Below are 17,747 nucleotides of genomic sequence, written 5' to 3'. Positions count from 1 at the left end.
TTTTGAGCTTGTCTTTGTCCGTGCTGCCGGCTGCCTTAAATACCCACCGGCGGTAGCGTGCCCCGAATGGGAGGGCACGAGTTCCAAGGTGCCATAAATGGAAAAGACGTCATCATGACCTCTGCGCGAAGTGACGGGGGTTGAAAACACGCCCCGCGCCCGGTCTTCCGTCGTCATGATGGCGTTGGCAACGAGCGCCGTGGCGAGGGCCCACCGGGCAGCCACAGAGCGGCCCGGCGTGCCCGCCTGGTCTTGTTCGCCTGCCACAGCAGCGCGGCAAACGAAACACCTCGGGCCTTGCGACGTTATCCCGAGGCGCGCTGGATGGCACGGGATGGAACCCGTACATTAAATGTCCCCACGCCCTTCTGCCAGAATATGGCAGGAACTGACACCAAGCGTGGCGGGAGCAGTTGGAGGTGACAGGCCACGCGCGCTCTTAAATGCGGCCTCGGGCCTTTCACCGGCTGACACCTCATCGCTGGACCCCTGTGAGGGCCACTGACGGGGGGCTTTCCTGGGTAGTCGGGGAACCGAGTGCTCGGGGGTCACTGTTCACCTCCCTGAGCACTCTCTCCCGAGAGCGTCCTTTCTTAGTCCTCGGGGAACCGAGTGCTCGGGGGCCACTGTTCATGGCCCGAGCACTCTCTCCCGGTCTTGACTGTATGGATCCTCGGGGAACCGAGTGCTCGGGGGCCGCTTCCCGCGGCCCCGAGCACTCTCTCCCGGAACTACCTTCCTTGAGTCCTCGGGGTACTCGGGTGCCCGGGGGGCCACTGCTCGCGACCCTTGGCACACCTCTCCCGGTACTTGGCTCTCCTGGTCGTCGAGGGACTTGGGTGTTCGGGGGTCGCTGTTTACCTCCCCGAGCACTTTCTTCCCGGTCACTTAGTTTTCACAGATCATCAGGGAACCCGGGTACTCGAGGATCACTGACTGTGGCCCCGAGCGTCCTCTCCCGGGACTTAGTCTTTTTTACCTCGCGGAGCTGACCTCTGCGGGAGGGCGCCACATGACGAATTGCTGGCCTGGCCTCGGGATTCGAGGACCCCTGGTTCCTGATTCACCGACAGTACCAATTATGGATTAAGTCTTGCAAGTACTTTCGTACTCATGTTGCTTTGCCGTGCAGGTGAGGAGTTAGTGTTAGGTTACTTCATGCCTACCGACGTTGATGACGGGCGAGATTAGCGATATCTACTCATGTGATGTCATTTTGGGGTAGTGCTTGTGCGCACGTGGCACTACTCGTATTTTGTCATTCAAGTATTTATTTTTTGCTACGTAGTAATTCCAACCAACTAGGAGTTAAACTGTTTTTTATCCTCCTAATATTCGTACTATGTAAATTATGGTTAAATTGTAATAACTAAAGGCTTGTAATATAATTTCATTACTCTCTCTTTATTATAACTTGATGTGATAAATCATATTGTAAAAGCTTATCTTTCGATCTTAGGTGTAAAACACTTGCCAAAACTATCCGGATTAGATTCTGGTTAATCATTATAATCATAATTGTGTAAATGATCGTCATAGTGATTAATTAGAATACAATTTGGATGCTTCCTCACACTGTTATCCCATTCAGGTTGCTGCCTCCACGCTCTATCTTGATTCCTGCTAGGGGCATACGTTAGCTGATTGAACTGGTGGAGACGCGTAGGTCTAATGGTGGTCTAGTGACTCATGAGTTATGGAGGTTAGCTAGGAAACTAGGGTCATTTGGGATGGTCATGGCTGTATCTTAGGACCTGTTTGTTTCAGCTGGAGATTATGAAAAATAGTTTGTAGATTGTAGATTGTAAGAAGCTGGATTGTAAAATCTGGATTGTAAAAGCTGAATTGTGGATTGTTACAATCTGGTGAAAGACGGATTGCTGGATTGTTACAATCTAGATGTTGGATTGTAACAATCCAGCATTTTCAACCAACTATTTGTTTCAGCTTTTAAATTGTGATCACAATCTAACTTTTACAATCCAGCTGTTTATTTTAGCTTTTAAATTTTGATCACAATCCAGCCTTTACAATCCAAAACAAACAGAAACTTAGTTTGGTCATTTGCTTTGTTGAACTTGTTGTTGCTTGGAAGATGTAGAATAAAATATATACAATTTTTTTAAAAAAAAATTGGATGTATTGTACACCCATGATCCTTACTAGCCCGCCCATGCTTGTTGGCGATTCAACGTGGTCCCAAAGGTACATATTCCATCTTGTTGCCAAGCAAAGAATCATTCTTTCCGTCTCTCTTAACTCTGGCGAGGATGCATTTGTTTTGTAGTTGACGTGGTCGTGTATGAAATAGGAAATTTCAAGGGTCCAAATACATGCGTTGTGTTGTGTACTAGTATTTATTTTTCTATGTTTTTATGGGAAATACTATTTTTTCTATCGCCTATCACGTTTGATATAAAAAGCTACGAACAAGGCTACAGCTCACAAAATCGGGCATTACAAATTGCTACGGCATGGTCAAGAAAAATAAGGCGTGTCCAAATACGTACGTGTGCTTTGTCTTCTTCCAGAAGCTTCTTTGCAAATTGCATAGATACACGCAGAAGAACTACTACGAAAATAGTGGGGAAATTCCACCGAATTTGGACAAGCCATACCATTAGAGTCCCATTGGAAAAGAACAATTTTACACAATTTAGATGGAAACGATATTAAAAATCGTGCAAGACTATGGATTTTCTTATCAAAACAAAGCCTTTTGAGAGCACGACAATTGACGATACACAAACCCAGGATGCCAATTTTGTTTTACATTTTTTTCTTCATCAGGTGAAAATGTTGAAATTCGCAAAATTACACTGAAATTTTCATCATTTTTCATTATCTTCTGTATAAGTCTCGCATGTTAAAATAATTTTTTTAAAATTAAATATTCCGTCCTTCTAAAATTTATAAAATTTCGGTAAAATTTAATCCGACACAAATTAGTATATGGATGGACGTGCCAACTGCCCGTTAATGGTACCACTCCTTCGATCTCCAGAACCTTCCAAATCCCAAAAACAAAACCGCAACACCAACTGACTCGTGGGCCACACCACATCGGGCCCAACGGCAAGTCAGTCAACCCGCTCCCCGCGTCCTGCACGCCTTCCCGTCTCTGGTAGAACATTCGAGAACCCCGCCTCTCCCCCAATAAATTCCGACCCCTCGCGTCCTCCCATTCCACCTCGCCCTCTCTTCTTCGGTTATTCCTCCAATCCCACGCGCCATCGTCCTCTTTTCCTCGCCTTCGAGAAGGTTTCGGCGCCATGGCCGCGGAGACCGAGACGTTCGCCTTCCAGGCGGAGATCAACCAGCTGCTCTCCCTCATCATCAACACCTTCTACTCCAACAAGGAGATCTTCCTACGGGAGCTCATCTCCAACTCCTCAGATGTAAGTTTCTCGACGCGCTCGTGCTCTTCTGTTCGCGGTTCTAGATCTGTGCGCTTAGACCTTTCGTCGCCCTATAGACCGCTGTGTTCTTTGTGTCGCTTTGAATCTGGCGATGGGTTTTGTAGGGTTTTGCTCCAGTCAGTGGCAGCGCCTTTCGATCTCCTAACTTAAATACGCGACTTGTGTATCAATTTGTACTTTTGTAGTAGCAGACGTCGGTCATTGACTCAGTTGGATCTCCTTTGTGCGTGGTATCTGGAAGTCTGCATGTTTTGTGACTAAATTGAACGTCTAATGGAGCGAACATTTAGAGAACATGATTAGTCGTTGGAAGCATGATTAGCCTTTGTTACAGAGTTAAGCGCGGCTTTTGTGCCAAGTTGGTAGAATGCTTTGATAATATAAGCTAAACATCTATAGGATTAAATTGTTCATGCGCTGATCTATAGAATCTTGCTGTGCCAGTATAGAATCAACAGTAGGATATAGCAGTTTAATCTGAAGATAGTTGATATTGTGCACGGTTTTACTGAAACACTTCTGAATTTCTTCACCTTCTTCTGAATCTTGTTGTTTTTGTCGGTTTTAACAGGCCTTGGACAAGATCAGGTTTGAGAGCTTGACGGACAAGAGCAAGCTGGATGCTCAGCCAGAGCTTTTCATCCATATTGTCCCTGACAAGGCCAGCAACACGTTGACAATCATCGACAGTGGCGTTGGTATGACCAAGTCGGATCTGGTGAACAACCTTGGCACCATTGCACGGTCAGGGACGAAGGAGTTCATGGAGGCGCTGGCTGCCGGTGCTGATGTATCCATGATTGGTCAGTTCGGTGTTGGGTTCTACTCTGCCTACCTTGTTGCTGAGAGAGTCGTTGTGACCTCCAAGCACAACGATGATGAGCAGTACGTGTGGGAGTCTCAGGCTGGTGGGTCTTTCACCATCACACGTGACACATCTGGGGAGACCCTTGGCAGGGGTACCAAGATGACCCTCTACCTCAAGGATGATCAGGTATAGCAGACATTCGCTATGTTTTTGGTAAACTCAAATTGTATAGCTGTTGTCATGGTCTGTTATTTGTAGATTACTGCTTCTGTTGTTCTGTCTGACAGTAATGCTAGCATAAAGCTTGAATTTGTTAGTAATAGTATATGGCTACCGGGAAGGTTTGTGGGTGTGGTTATATAGCTCCTCAATTGTTGAATACAAGTGTTCGGTTAGGAAGTCAACTGTTATTGATGAATCTGGGGTTGGTAATCTGATGATTAATATGAACAACACTTTGCAGTTTGTCCGAGAATCTTCTAGGGTATTGTTTTGTTCTGTTTTTGGGCATGCTCAATTTTTGCATAGTAATCTCTTTTGATGTTTCCCTGATTATGCAACTTAATCCAACAATGTTTGCACGGTGCATCCTTCAATGTTAATCCATATTTTGTGTGTACCTGATGATGCTGCATTTGTCAAGTCTTAGTACACTGCTACAGTATCAGACGGGGCCATTGAGGGCATGAGATGAACATGCTAGTACAATTTTTTGGTTCAACTCTTACCTTCAGAGTTTGTTTTTTTTAGTTGTTTTAGAGCACTAAAGGGTACTTTTAGTTCATTGCGATTGTTGATTTCATACTTGTCCTTACAATATGATGATGTATTTTTCTGCAGCTAGAGTACCTGGAGGAGCGGCGACTCAAGGATCTGATCAAGAAGCACTCTGAGTTCATCAGCTATCCCATCTCCCTCTGGACTGAGAAGACCACTGAGAAGGAAATTTCTGATGATGAAGACGAGGAAGAGAAGAAGGATGCTGAGGAGGGCAAGGTTGAGGAGGTTGATGAGGAAAAGGAGGAGAAAGAGAAGAAAAAGAAGAAGATCAAGGAGGTTTCTCACGAGTGGCAATTGGTCAACAAGCAGAAGCCAATCTGGATGAGGAAGCCTGAGGAGATCACCAAGGAGGAGTATGCTGCTTTCTACAAGAGCTTGACAAACGACTGGGAGGAGCACCTTGCTGTCAAACACTTCTCTGTTGAGGGTCAGCTTGAGTTCAAGGCTATCCTCTTCGTCCCCAAGAGGGCCCCCTTCGACCTCTTTGACACCAGGAAGAAGCTCAACAACATCAAGCTTTATGTGCGCCGAGTCTTCATCATGGACAACTGTGAGGAGCTGATCCCTGAGTGGCTGAGCTTTGTCAAGGGAATTGTTGACTCTGAGGACCTTCCCCTCAACATCTCCCGTGAAATGCTCCAGCAGAACAAGATTCTCAAGGTCATCCGCAAGAACCTTGTCAAGAAGTGCGTTGAGCTCTTCTTTGAGATCGCTGAGAACAAGGAGGATTACAACAAATTCTATGAGGCCTTCTCCAAAAACCTCAAGCTTGGCATCCATGAGGACTCCCAGAACAGGAACAAGATTGCTGAACTCCTGAGGTACCACTCCACCAAGAGCGGTGACGAGTTGACCAGCCTGAAGGACTACGTAACCAGGATGAAGGAGGGCCAGAGTGACATCTACTACATCACTGGCGAGAGCAAGAAGGCTGTGGAGAACTCCCCGTTCCTTGAGAAGCTGAAGAAGAAGGGCTATGAAGTCCTGTACATGGTTGATGCCATTGATGAGTACGCTATTGGCCAGCTCAAGGAGTTTGAGGGCAAGAAGCTTGTCTCTGCTACCAAGGAGGGTCTGAAGCTTGACGAGAGCGAGGACGAGAAGAAGCGGAAGGAGGAGCTCAAGGAGAAGTTCGAGGGCCTCTGCAAGGTCATCAAGGAGGTGCTAGGTGACAAGGTCGAGAAGGTCGTTGTCTCTGACCGTGTCGTGGACTCCCCGTGCTGTCTCGTCACCGGCGAGTACGGCTGGACCGCCAACATGGAGAGGATCATGAAGGCCCAGGCGCTCAGGGACTCGAGCATGTCTGGCTACATGTCCAGCAAGAAGACCATGGAGATCAACCCCGAGAACGCCATCATGGATGAGCTGCGCAAGCGCGCGGAGGCAGACAAGAACGACAAGTCCGTCAAGGACCTCGTGATGCTGCTGTTCGAGACCGCGCTCCTCACCTCCGGCTTCAGCCTCGACGACCCCAACACCTTCGGCACCCGGATCCACCGCATGCTCAAGCTGGGCCTGAGCATCGACGAGGACGAGACGCCGGAGGCTGACACAGACATGCCGCCGCTGGAGGACGACGCCGGCGAGAGCAAGATGGAGGAGGTCGACTAGGCGACGGTCGTCTTTACCTGAGTTCCTTGCAGAAGTTCGAGTTCGAGTTAGCCTTTTGAACCTTGCGTGGTCGGTTTATTTTGTGTGGTTGACTAGACTGTAACTCGTGGGGCCAGCTGTCATGGGCTGTGGGTTCTCGAACTGTGAACGTTAATTGTCGGTGATATGATATTATTATTACTAATATCTTCCGTTTGCGATTTTCTATCGATTTAACTTTTCTTCGTTTTTGTGCATTGCGTCTTTAGGCTGTGCTTAGTTAAAAGGGATATCTTTTGGATGAGAAATAACCATTTAGTATTTTAAAGTGTTTGGTTGGAGGATAAGTTAGAGAGTATTATTTTTAGATGTTGGATGAATCTATTTGTTAAAATCTGTTAGAAAGAGTTGCTCTATCTTTATTAATATGGTATATTTTGATTAGTTAGAATGGATGTTTTAAATGATATTATTTTTTAAAATTATTTATTAGATTTGCGATTCGATTTTACTATTATATATTCATCATAATTAAATTAATAAAATAAAATCTTGTATGATAATTATATTTGAAAGAAAAACACAAATAAAATTTTAACTAATCTTATTTAAATTCTATTTGTTCATAAAAAAATTAAATCGTTATATCTATTTTAACAAATAAAAAATTAAATCATCCGATCTAATAAAATATAAATAATCATATACCTGGTATGCTTTAGTAATCTTTCTTCATTTGTTCCACTACGCTCTCGATCGGCCTGAATAGATCGTCTGTCGGGGAGTGAGGCAGCCTCGTATCGGCTAGCAGGCGCCTCCTGCGACGCCCTCGGCGGGGCGTGGAGCCGGGGAAGGCGGCAGCTTCACTCGCTGCCTCGCCTTCCTCGGGCAAGGAGGCAGGCGGCAGACCCGATCGTGCTGCCTCAATCTACCGGTCGTGGACTAGGGAAGCCGTTTGGAGCCGTGTCCTGTTGAAGGGGACCTGATTAACCGGCCATCGATAAATTCGTCGAGATGTAATTGGCAGCCACTCACAAAAGAGACTACGGCGATGTACACGGTGGTCCTACAGCATGCATGCATAGCATGTGTGCTGCAATGCAGAAGAATTAATAGTCCTAACAGAATAATTGGGCCGATTATACTCTAGCTTTATTATTCTGATCAATGTAGAATATTGCTTGGTATCATCCCTTTGGGTGCAAGAGGTTAAAACAAGCCAGGTACGAGCTTGGTGAAGCACTCCGCAAGCTCTAGAGTATAAGAGTATGTACAATAGGGTGCTTAGAGAGCTTCTGAAAAATCAGTTTTTTTTTTCTCAACTGTAGTAGTATATGTGCTTAGATAGAAGACAAAGTGCTTATTTAAGCAACACTGTTTATATTAGTGCTAACAAGATAATTAATCATATTTAAGCATATATACTCCTTGTTTGTATTGTAAATTATAACTTTTAAGCACCTGTATTCCTTGTTTATATTGGAAATTACAAAAAAAATTAGATACTTAGGACTCTTTTCTAAAACACCTAGCTATAAACATCTAATATTGTTCATGCCCTAATATAGTCTTTCTAATACATCCAGATGCCCTGAAAATCAAGAGCTAAGTACACAATTTGTTGGAGTGGAATACAGTTACATGGTACATGTCACCATCACAAGGAAAACCAGAGTACCATTACCATGACATATGAATTGCTCTTCTATTGTATTTACCTTCATGTCATATCATGGACCGGATGCGGCTAGCACATTTTTGGTCACAGAGCTAATACTTAGGAAGCAGATAAAGCATGTTAACTATGTTACTGGGGTATCACTTGTTGGGATTCCTGCTTATAGAAGAGTAAATAATGCTGGGGCAAGGGCATGTTTCGAACACAAGAAGTTGATGTGATTTTTTGCAGGAATTTCAGAAAACAACTCAATTTGCAAAAGAATGGGGGAAAACCCTCATATTCCAAATGGGGCATAATTGATGCATGTAGCATGTAGTTCGAAAAGCTTGGTCCTAATGTTACAGGATAAGTATAGGGGCTTGCCCAGTTCCAAAATGTCGGCAGCAACTGGGCAACTTATGGTTAAAGACTTGCGCCATGGATCCTCAATAATGTATCAGCAATTTCCTGCAGAGATAGCAAAAATATTTATGAATAAGTGAGCTCTGCTATCATCTTCAGAACGACAGAATATATATAGTTCATAGTCCACAATTCAAAGTCAACACAGTCCTATCTTTAAAAGAAATTCAGTGTTTCTTTTTCCTTTGGAAAAAAGGAGATATGTTGAGATCATACTTAACATTAGGATGATAAGCATGTCATTATCCATTTTTTTCAAACGTCTTAACAGGCTTTGAATGTTTGAAGAGTCTCCCAACAATAGCATGATCGTAAGAAATACATGATGTGTAACAAAACTGTTCTTTTAGAGCAGCAACCCGAGAAAGAAATTTATTTGCATTCAAAATTCACCAGCTCCTGATAAGAAAGCAAAAATGGTACAATCAAATTGGCTCTACTCTGGAAAGAGTGTCTTATGATTTAATTTTAATGACTATCTTGAGAGGTGAAATTACCTAAACGGCCATGAGGTGGGCATCCAATATGAGTTATCGAAGCGCGCTTGCACAATATCCACTTGTCATGAATATTTCTATGATAACCATAGATTGTCCAGGACAATACAACCAGGAGAAAAAAATCATAAAAGTTAGTTTTACCTGTTCATTTTAATATGTTTATGTCTGCGTGAGAACTGGTTGCACATGGAAAAAGACAAATCTTCTGTGTTTGGGGATAAGATGTTTCCAGTCAGTTCTTAAGCATGAATTGTTTTGCTGAAAAGGGTTTCCAATCCCAAACACCTTATTGATTATATCCACAAGCTACAGACTTACTGCAAAGAATGTAACCCAATCTGAGATGTTATAGCCTGTGCAAGGCTAAAACCTATTGCATTGAGCTGGATGATCCGGGCAATTTCCTAATGCTTTGCTTCTGCAGAAAATGCCTTGCATCTAGAGCATCAGTCCATTTGCCAACAGCAGCATAAATGTCGGATATCAAAACATGGCAGCCAGGCTGCTGTGTATCGAGACTCCGGATTCTACTCTGAACTCTTTCAGCTACATCAAATCTCTTATGCATCCGACTAGCACCTAGCAGTGCACCCAAAACCTTGACATCCGGAGCCATCGGCATCCTCCTAATCAGCTCCTCTGCCTCATCAAGAAGCCCTGCTCGGCCTAATAAGTCAACCATGCAGCCGTAATGCTTTATCTCCGGCGGCACCCCACAAGCAGATGCCATGCTCTGAAAGCACTGCCGACCCTCGTCAACCAGCCCAGCATGGGCACAAGCTGTCAGCACACTGACAAATGTTATGTCATTTGGTTTTTTTCCTGATCTCTTCATCTGCTCAAACACATCAATGCATTGCCAAGCATAGCCGTTTACTGCCAGCCGGGTGATTAGTGCATTCCAGGCAGAGACATTCTTCTGGTAGGAGTGGAAAATTTTGACAGCCATGTCTGTTCTCCCACACTTGGCATACATGTCTATGAAAGCAGCACCAAGATTGAACTCATTGTCGAGCACCATCTTGTGCTTGTCGATGAAGGTGTGAGCCCACCTCCCTTCCTCCAGATCTGTTAAATGTGCGCATGCTGAGAGCACACTCACCATGGTCACCTCATTAGGCCGAATATCACTCACTCTGCATTGCCCTGAGTAGATCAAGGGTTTCAGCATTGCGTCCAGCCTGTGCGTATCCGGAAATCATGCATGTCCAAGAAACCACATCCTTCTCCGGCATCCCATCAAATAGTTCCCTTGCACCACCCATCTCGCCGTTCACCGTGTATCCCCGGATCATTGCGTTCCATGACACCAGATTTCTGACCGGCATTTCATCAAACATCTTCCTCGCCAACGGCAGCAGCCCATGGCGTGCAAACCCCGTCACCATCGAGTTCCATGTGACGATATTCCTCCCAATCCCTGGCATCTGATCAAACATATCCCTCGCTACGTCCAGCTTCCCTGCCCCCGCATACGCCCCTACCATCGTGCTCCAGGACACCTCATTCCTCTGCGGCATTTCGTCGAACACCCGCCTGGCATTCCCGATCTCCCTGTTATCCACCAATCACCGTGTTCCAAGAGACCACGTCGGCGACCCTGGCGCACAAGCTGAACACGTCCCACATCGACGCCGTGTCGCGAAACGCGGCGTACATCGCGAGGAGCGCATTGACAACAAAGACATCGGCCAAGAACCCGCGCCGGACGGCCTGGGCGTGCACCTGCGCGCCCGTGCCCGGCAAGGACGGGAGCCTGGAGGCAGATTTGACGAGGGGTGGGAAGGTGAAACGGTCCGGGAGGCATCCAGACCGGAGTAGGGAGGAGAAGGCGGCGAAGGAGAGCCGCGGGGAGGGGGACGCGGCGGAGGAGCGGAGGAGCAGGTTGTGGAGGAAGGTGGCGGAGGAGGGGAAGAGCGGGAAGTAGAGGCTGGAGAGCGCGGCAGCGAGGTGAGGGTGGGAGGGGTACTACGCGGCAGAGGTGGGCGGGGCTCCGGCGGATCTCGCCGGCGACGAGGAGGCGGCCGAGGAGGAGCGTGAGGAGGCGAGGCGGGGTCATTTCCCCTTTGGCGGTGGACGTGGAGTGCTCGTTCGAATATTTTGAAGCTCCTCGCAAGCTTGAGCCGTTCGATCGACATCGGATGGATGAGATCAGAGTTACAGAAACCGCGGGATGCCAGTTCTGCCAGGTCCCCTGGTTGAAACCGCAGTAACTACTGACTAGACGAATTCACAAATTTTAACGAAGATTTTTGAGTGGGAATTGAATCACAGTTATTCCAAGTGGTAATTGGTTGGCAACCGATCAAATTCAAATGTAAGTTTGAATTTGTTAACTGAAACAGTGAAACCATCAGAAACCAGTGCCGCCGGCCTCCAGGGTCAGGCATGGCAGTGGCAGCATTCTTTGGCAAAATCCGGAGACTTAACTTGACCGAGACCAGAAAACGCTCAGAACATAGTAAATGGTAGTAGAATTTAGCAAGGAATGCAAAATATAGACCTAAAAGAAGCAGGAACACGATTGTAGCAACAGAAGAAAAATTGCAGGCTTGCAGCTCATAAAAAAGAAACGGTAATCCTGGATATGTATAATGGCAAGAAAAAGCCTCCATAGAAATTGGAGTAATATATGACAGCTCTGCATAATTGCATACTTCAACTATAGAAGTGTGAACTACTTATGCCATTTAACAAAAATATATCATCAAGGTAGGCTTCGGTCAATCTGGCGTCCTAGGAGAAAGCAAAAAAAAAAAGCTTATTTACTATGTTAGATGGATGCTAAGTTCCGTTGCCAATCATGTTCAGCTCTCATAGTTTGCAGCTGCCAGGCTTCAGAGTTTGATTGCCTTTGCTTCCATGTTGGCCATGCTGGTCCGCACACTCGGCGACACTGTATCTTCCTCCATGGTTGAGGTCTTGATTGGATCCACAATGTCAAGACTCTTGCGCAGCTTCCTCCTTGGCTAGGTGTAAGGGAATCGATGTGCTTGTTCAACTCCGGTAACAGGCATGGCAAGAGGTATCTTCAGCTTCAGGCCGTCATGATACTTTTGCATGGTTTTTCCAACTGCTCTGAGAAGTTGTTATAAGGTGGATATATCCTTGTGCTCAGGTTCAACATCTCCGAAATACTATCAGGATTTCTCGAACTATGCATTGTCGTGTATCCATTCATTTGATGACCAGCACTAACTCTTGTATATGGATCAGAAATTCTATGAATTATGCTGTTTTGTCGACTAAAGTTCTTCAAAAGGTTTACCACGTGCGGAAATTCTCCGGTGTCATATGTTTCACTGGAATATGCTAAACTATGGTTAGCTGCTGGCTTATAGAAGCCTCTCAGCATCACGGAAGGGTATACTGCTTTTAGCTCCTCTGGAACTGTCATTTGGACTCCAAGTAGGCTTTTGGCATCAGAGTGTAAGTTTCCGGTGCACCTGTCCATTGCAAGGGACTTGATGGTGAACTACCGGAAGTATATCTGATTGTGTTGATGCGAGAAGATGAATTATCAGCAAAACCATGTACACTATGTGCAAAAGCATGAGGTGGAGTGAAAAAGCTGGAGCTCTGCATCTCCAGTTGATCAACTAGGATCAGTCCAGGTGTATGATGTATCCCTTCACTGCCATCAGTAAGAGAAGCACAACTACTCCTTATTTTCAGCACACCTTTTGGTAGCTTACTACCAACTTGCCTAGACTCATTGGGATGATGGAAGATTTGACTATCGGATGTTTTGTCTATATGGAATGTTTCTTTATGTTTGGTTGAACAATGAGTGGTTAATGTCCCATCCATAAGTTTGGCTTGCTTCAATGGTGAAAAAGTGGCAGCTTCACCCTTGACGGTAACTGGTAGAGTGGAACTGCTAAGACCAACACATGGGAAATGCTTCTCATATCCCCTATTGTGCGAGATGGGAACCATCTCACCAAAACTAGCACTTGTATCAGAACTTTTCAATAGCTTGTCCTTGGATGCAAACTTCCCAACCATGCCATCATGGTACAACTTCAGAAAATGATAATGTCTTCATCTTTAAAAGATCATCAGTAACTCTCTTGCCTGAGAAACTTCAGGAGAATAGAACCCACTGTTCAATCTGAGGAAAAAGCTTCTAAGTGGACTCCCAAAGAACATAGCATCGCCACTAAGCAGCTCCTTCATTGTTGTAGGAAAGTCATGCTGGTCCATGTCTGGGACGTAGGCTGCTAAACGGAATCTATCATGTTCTGTCAGACATAAGTTCCAAGTCTCCAAAGAAAGAAACTCCGTCAATTCAGTCAGATCATAAAGCCCATAGGGGACACTACACATCTTACCTCTGGACACTGCAAGCTCGCAGTCCACCTCCGCACGTTCAGTCAGGCTGGGAAAGATCTGAAGCAGCATTCTGTCATCTCATGTGAGGTCCTCGTCTCCACAGCTGTAACCACTCTTCTCTGCAGGCTCACGACTTACTATCTTGACAATACCCATTGGCGAAAAAAGAGGTCCAGCACTCCAATTGGAATCAGAGATAATCAAGTAGAGGACAGTCAACAGTGTTTTGAATACAATGCCACATTATCCAATAGGAGATTCCTGAGAGAGAGAAAAAGAGCAACCAAGCCCTTTAAGCACCTTATAGTCATCAACATTTCAACATGGAGAACACATTGTTCAGTACAAAAAAGAATATGGAGGACACGTTTCATGGATATATTATGGTGACCAACAGGCAATGCATTTCAGAACCAAAACAATTGAAAATAACAAGTAATACTGATCTCATGGCAGGATTATGATTTTTTCATGAACATAATTCATGGCAGCATTATGTTTTTTTTAGGAACATAATGCATTGCAGCATTATGTTTCCAACCAACGTTTTCTATTTTCTCTGGTTATTGAACTAATTATGCACAAATGGTTCCACCAATGAATAGCATCACTGCAGCAACGCAGTCTATGAACATCACGCTTAACACAAGCCAATCTGATCTCCTAGACCTTCAGGAAGCAAGCAATCGAAACAGCACAACGCAGCACGATTTTCTCATCATTCTATCCTGCGCATTTTCACATTCACTCACAGAACCCGCCCAATTTTCTTCCACATGCGTCTAGTACCACGGAAATTCCACAAGAAGAGAGCCAAATTCCGCAATGAGAAAACTAGAAAAAACGAGCAATTACACGAACCTAGCAATCTGCACTGATGCCAAACGCAACCACGCAATCCCGGACAACGCACGGACCCCCAGTGATCGCCGAAGCAAGTAAGCTAAACCCTCAGTGCTGATCCCCTCAAACTCTAATCGGAATAGCAGCACCCACCCAGCCCTACCCGGAATCACGGATGATCGGTCGCTCCACGGACGGTGCGGGATCAGGAGGGGTGCTCACCATACGTATGCCGGGGATCAGATCGGAGCAGCAGCGCGGCGGCAACGATGAAGGAGGGGAAAGGCAGGCGCTCGGCGAGCGAGGGGCCTTCCGGGATTGGAAGCAAATTACTCTAGTGAGACTTTACCTATATAATCTATTTTATAATTTAATAGTTAAACTGAATAGAAAAGAGAATAGATACATATTATTACAGATAAAAAATCTTTTATATGATCATATAAAATTTGCTTCTTAGGAGATTAGATCCGTTCTCCCTCTCGTGATACTGAGGAACGTGCTCTCAGTGACACCTCTCAGATATAACTTACCTCTAAGGGTGCTGCTTTGCGGTAGATTTTTTAATATCAGTACAACTTATAAATACATATACTTACAAAATGTCTATCAAAGATTAGAGATGCAAAATTTAGAGATTGATAAAGTCAATATAGGTATCTCGTTGTCGATCTATACATCATCTACTGCTGAAAGAAAATTTCACTTTGATACATAAAAATTAAACATTCGATCTGATACTTAATGAGCAGAAGATACAACCACCTTCACTAACCATTGAAGCCTGATTTTTAGTTTCTTTTGGGTTGCTTTTTCTCTTCCATGCAATTCCCTCCCTGGATCAGGAGTTTGCATTTTCCGTGGAGAAGTTTTTGTGGTGATACATATAGTAGTAAATTTCCGCGTGAAAGCCATTTCGGAATGCCGGACTCCTATAATATTTTGAATGGTATCGTTTTCTGCAAAATTTCCACGGATTCTTTAGAGCAGACGTTACAGTATACCACACAAACCGCGAAAACCACAACGTAGCAAGTAATCTGGATGAAAGACGAGATTAGTATCGTGCCAGCCGTAAATTTTCTTCACCAGCTGCGGATGATATCCATATCCTCTTTGATGGTTTGTGTGAAGCATCTCCTTTGCAAAGAGGGGCACCTGATATTTGAGCTGGCATTTGTTGTATTATTATACGAATTGTAGAAGTTGCGCCGCAACTATTTGTCTACACCGACACATGCCGTATCGATGGAAATTACGAAATAGTGATTGGAAAAGGAAAAGGGTGGAAGAACGTTTTGAGAAAAGGCTGAGCAGCTGGGAAGGAAAGCTTATGTCTGTAGGGAGCAGATTGGTGCTCATCAACTCTGTTTTAAGCAGCCTCCCAGTGTTCATGATGTCTTTCTTCGAAATTCCCCGAGATGTTGTAAAGAGACTCGATTATATAAGGTCGAGGTTCTTCTGGCAAGGAGATAATCATAAAAAGAAATATAGACTTTCTAGATGGGATATTCTCTGTCAACCCCGTGATCAAGGAGGATTGGGCATTACCAATCTAAGATTAAAAAACATTTGCCTCCTTAGTAAGTGGTTATTTAAATTACTAAATGAGGATGGGGTCTGGCAACATCTACTAAGGAATAAGTACTTTGGTACAAAAGTACTCACCCAAGTCGAAGGAAAGCCAGGGGATTCGCATTTTTGGTCTGGGTTAATGAAAATTAAGGAGGATTTTCTTAAATTGGGTTCTTTCCACATACACGATGGAACTCAAACAAGATTCTGGATAGACGCGTGGTTAAGAACAAAGCCTCTTTGTGATCAATTCTCCTCTCTTTACAATATAGTAAGGAGAAAGCATGACACGGTAGCGGAGGTAATGAGATCAACACCGCTAAATATTTCTTTTCGTAGACCTATTGTTGGTGACAAATTAATTGCCTGGCAGAGGTTAGTATCTAAGTTAATACATGTTGACTTAACAAATGAAGCAGATAAGTTTCGTTAGGGCCTACATGACAATAGCCAATTTTCCGTTCATTCCATGTATTGCAGATTGATCCATCGACCCTTCTACCCTGGGGCACGTATGCTTTGGAAGCTTAAACTCCCACTCAAAATAAATGTCTTTTTATGGTACTTATCAAAAGGTGTAATTTTGACCAAAGATAATCTGGTCAAAAGAAACTGGAATGGGAACCTCAAATATAGCTTTTGCAATCTCAATGAGAGCATTGATCATCTTTTCTTTAAGTGTCCTTTGGCTAAGACAATCTGGCATATTATACAGATCGTCTTAGGGATTCCTATGCCTACGAACATAAATCATATTATAGGTGGTTGGATAAGTGACATGGGAGTTAAAAAAAGAAGATAATTCTGGTTGGGGTAGCCGCTCTATTTTGGGCGATTTGGCTCTGCCGCAATGATTTGGTTTTTAAGAAAACAGAAACAATCTCTTTTTTGCAGGCACTATTCAGGGGCACCTATTGGCTCAGATTTTAGAGATTGCTACAAAAGGAGGAAACAAGGGAAGATATCAAACTGGTGTGCCAAAATTTGGAGGTAGTGGCTATGGAGCTTTTCGCCGAGAAGGGCTGGCGGTTTAATCATAGATTATGTGCTGGATAAAGCCATGCAATCTTTTTATAATTTATTCCTATTTATACTTCCCTATTAGCTTTATGTTGAGATGATGTAATAATTCAACTAGGGCTGTATGCATCCTTGGATGCAAAAGGTCGGAACTTTTCCTTTTTCTAAAAAAACAAGATTGTTGCTGTGTGAGTTTTCTTCACAATTGCAGTTGATATCCTTTTCCCGTTTGTTGATGATTCTGTCTCATTTTCCCCTATATTTATGACTATTATTTTTCTTTTATTTAATTAGCAAAGTGTCTGTACGTTATAACGAAAACATAAATATTAGATATAGTAATATCAACCAGAAACTCAAGGTATATAGGTATAGATGTGCTATGAGAGTGTTACTGAATAAATATATCGGGAGCGATGCCGTAGTTTGATTTTAGATGAGATCCGAAAAATGAGAAGGAGATTATCCACTAATTTGCCTCCTAAGTTCTTTATTTATTTAATTAGTAAAACAAGTCATATGTCTGTAACCGAGACATAGAAGCTGGAGGATAAGGGTGGATGACAAAAGTGAACAAGTTATTTAAATTTTAGAGGTTTTTATTAGATGTGAGGAGAGCAAGAAAAGATATAACGTAGAAACCAACTCGTGTTTCGTAGAGCTCCAGTTCCAAAAAATTTTAGAGTAGATTATTTCTAGCTTCATAAATTTTGGAGCTAGAGCTATGAATAGATTGAGGATCTTGGTTGAGATATTTTGTATTCATTTTAGATTAAAAATATATATTTAAATCA

The 17,747-nt window shown here is 44.0% G+C and overlaps 2 protein-coding genes and 1 pseudogene across 2 annotated transcripts; 1 reads left to right on the top strand and 2 right to left on the bottom strand.

Moving 5' to 3' along the window:
* The first annotated feature begins 3,169 nt into the window (after positions 1-3,169).
* LOC133899227 (heat shock protein 81-1-like) lies at positions 3,170-6,804 on the top strand. Its single transcript, XM_062340202.1, has 3 exons — positions 3,170-3,398; positions 3,991-4,413; positions 5,068-6,804. The coding sequence occupies exons 1-3, from the start codon at positions 3,273-3,275 to the stop codon at positions 6,616-6,618; spliced, it is 2,100 nt and encodes a 699-aa protein (XP_062196186.1). The 5' UTR covers positions 3,170-3,272; the 3' UTR covers positions 6,619-6,804.
* A 1,550-nt stretch (positions 6,805-8,354) lies between these two features.
* On the bottom strand, positions 8,355-11,345 carry LOC133899676 (pentatricopeptide repeat-containing protein At2g29760, chloroplastic-like; annotated as a pseudogene).
* A 415-nt stretch (positions 11,346-11,760) lies between these two features.
* Positions 11,761-13,771, bottom strand: LOC133899677 (uncharacterized). The gene is given in 3 exon segments (XM_062340711.1): positions 11,761-12,245; positions 12,248-12,591; positions 12,594-13,771. Coding segments are annotated over 3 exon segments (1,650 nt in total). The 5' UTR covers positions 13,672-13,771; the 3' UTR covers positions 11,761-12,017.
* Between the last annotated feature and the right edge of the window lie 3,976 nt (positions 13,772-17,747).

Source organism: Phragmites australis, chromosome 18 (genome assembly GCF_958298935.1).
Source record: "Phragmites australis chromosome 18, lpPhrAust1.1, whole genome shotgun sequence".
Classification (NCBI taxonomy): domain Eukaryota; kingdom Viridiplantae; phylum Streptophyta; class Magnoliopsida; order Poales; family Poaceae; genus Phragmites; species Phragmites australis.
Note: the sequence above shows the minus strand (reverse complement) of the source record. Positions and strands in the feature narration are given on the sequence as shown.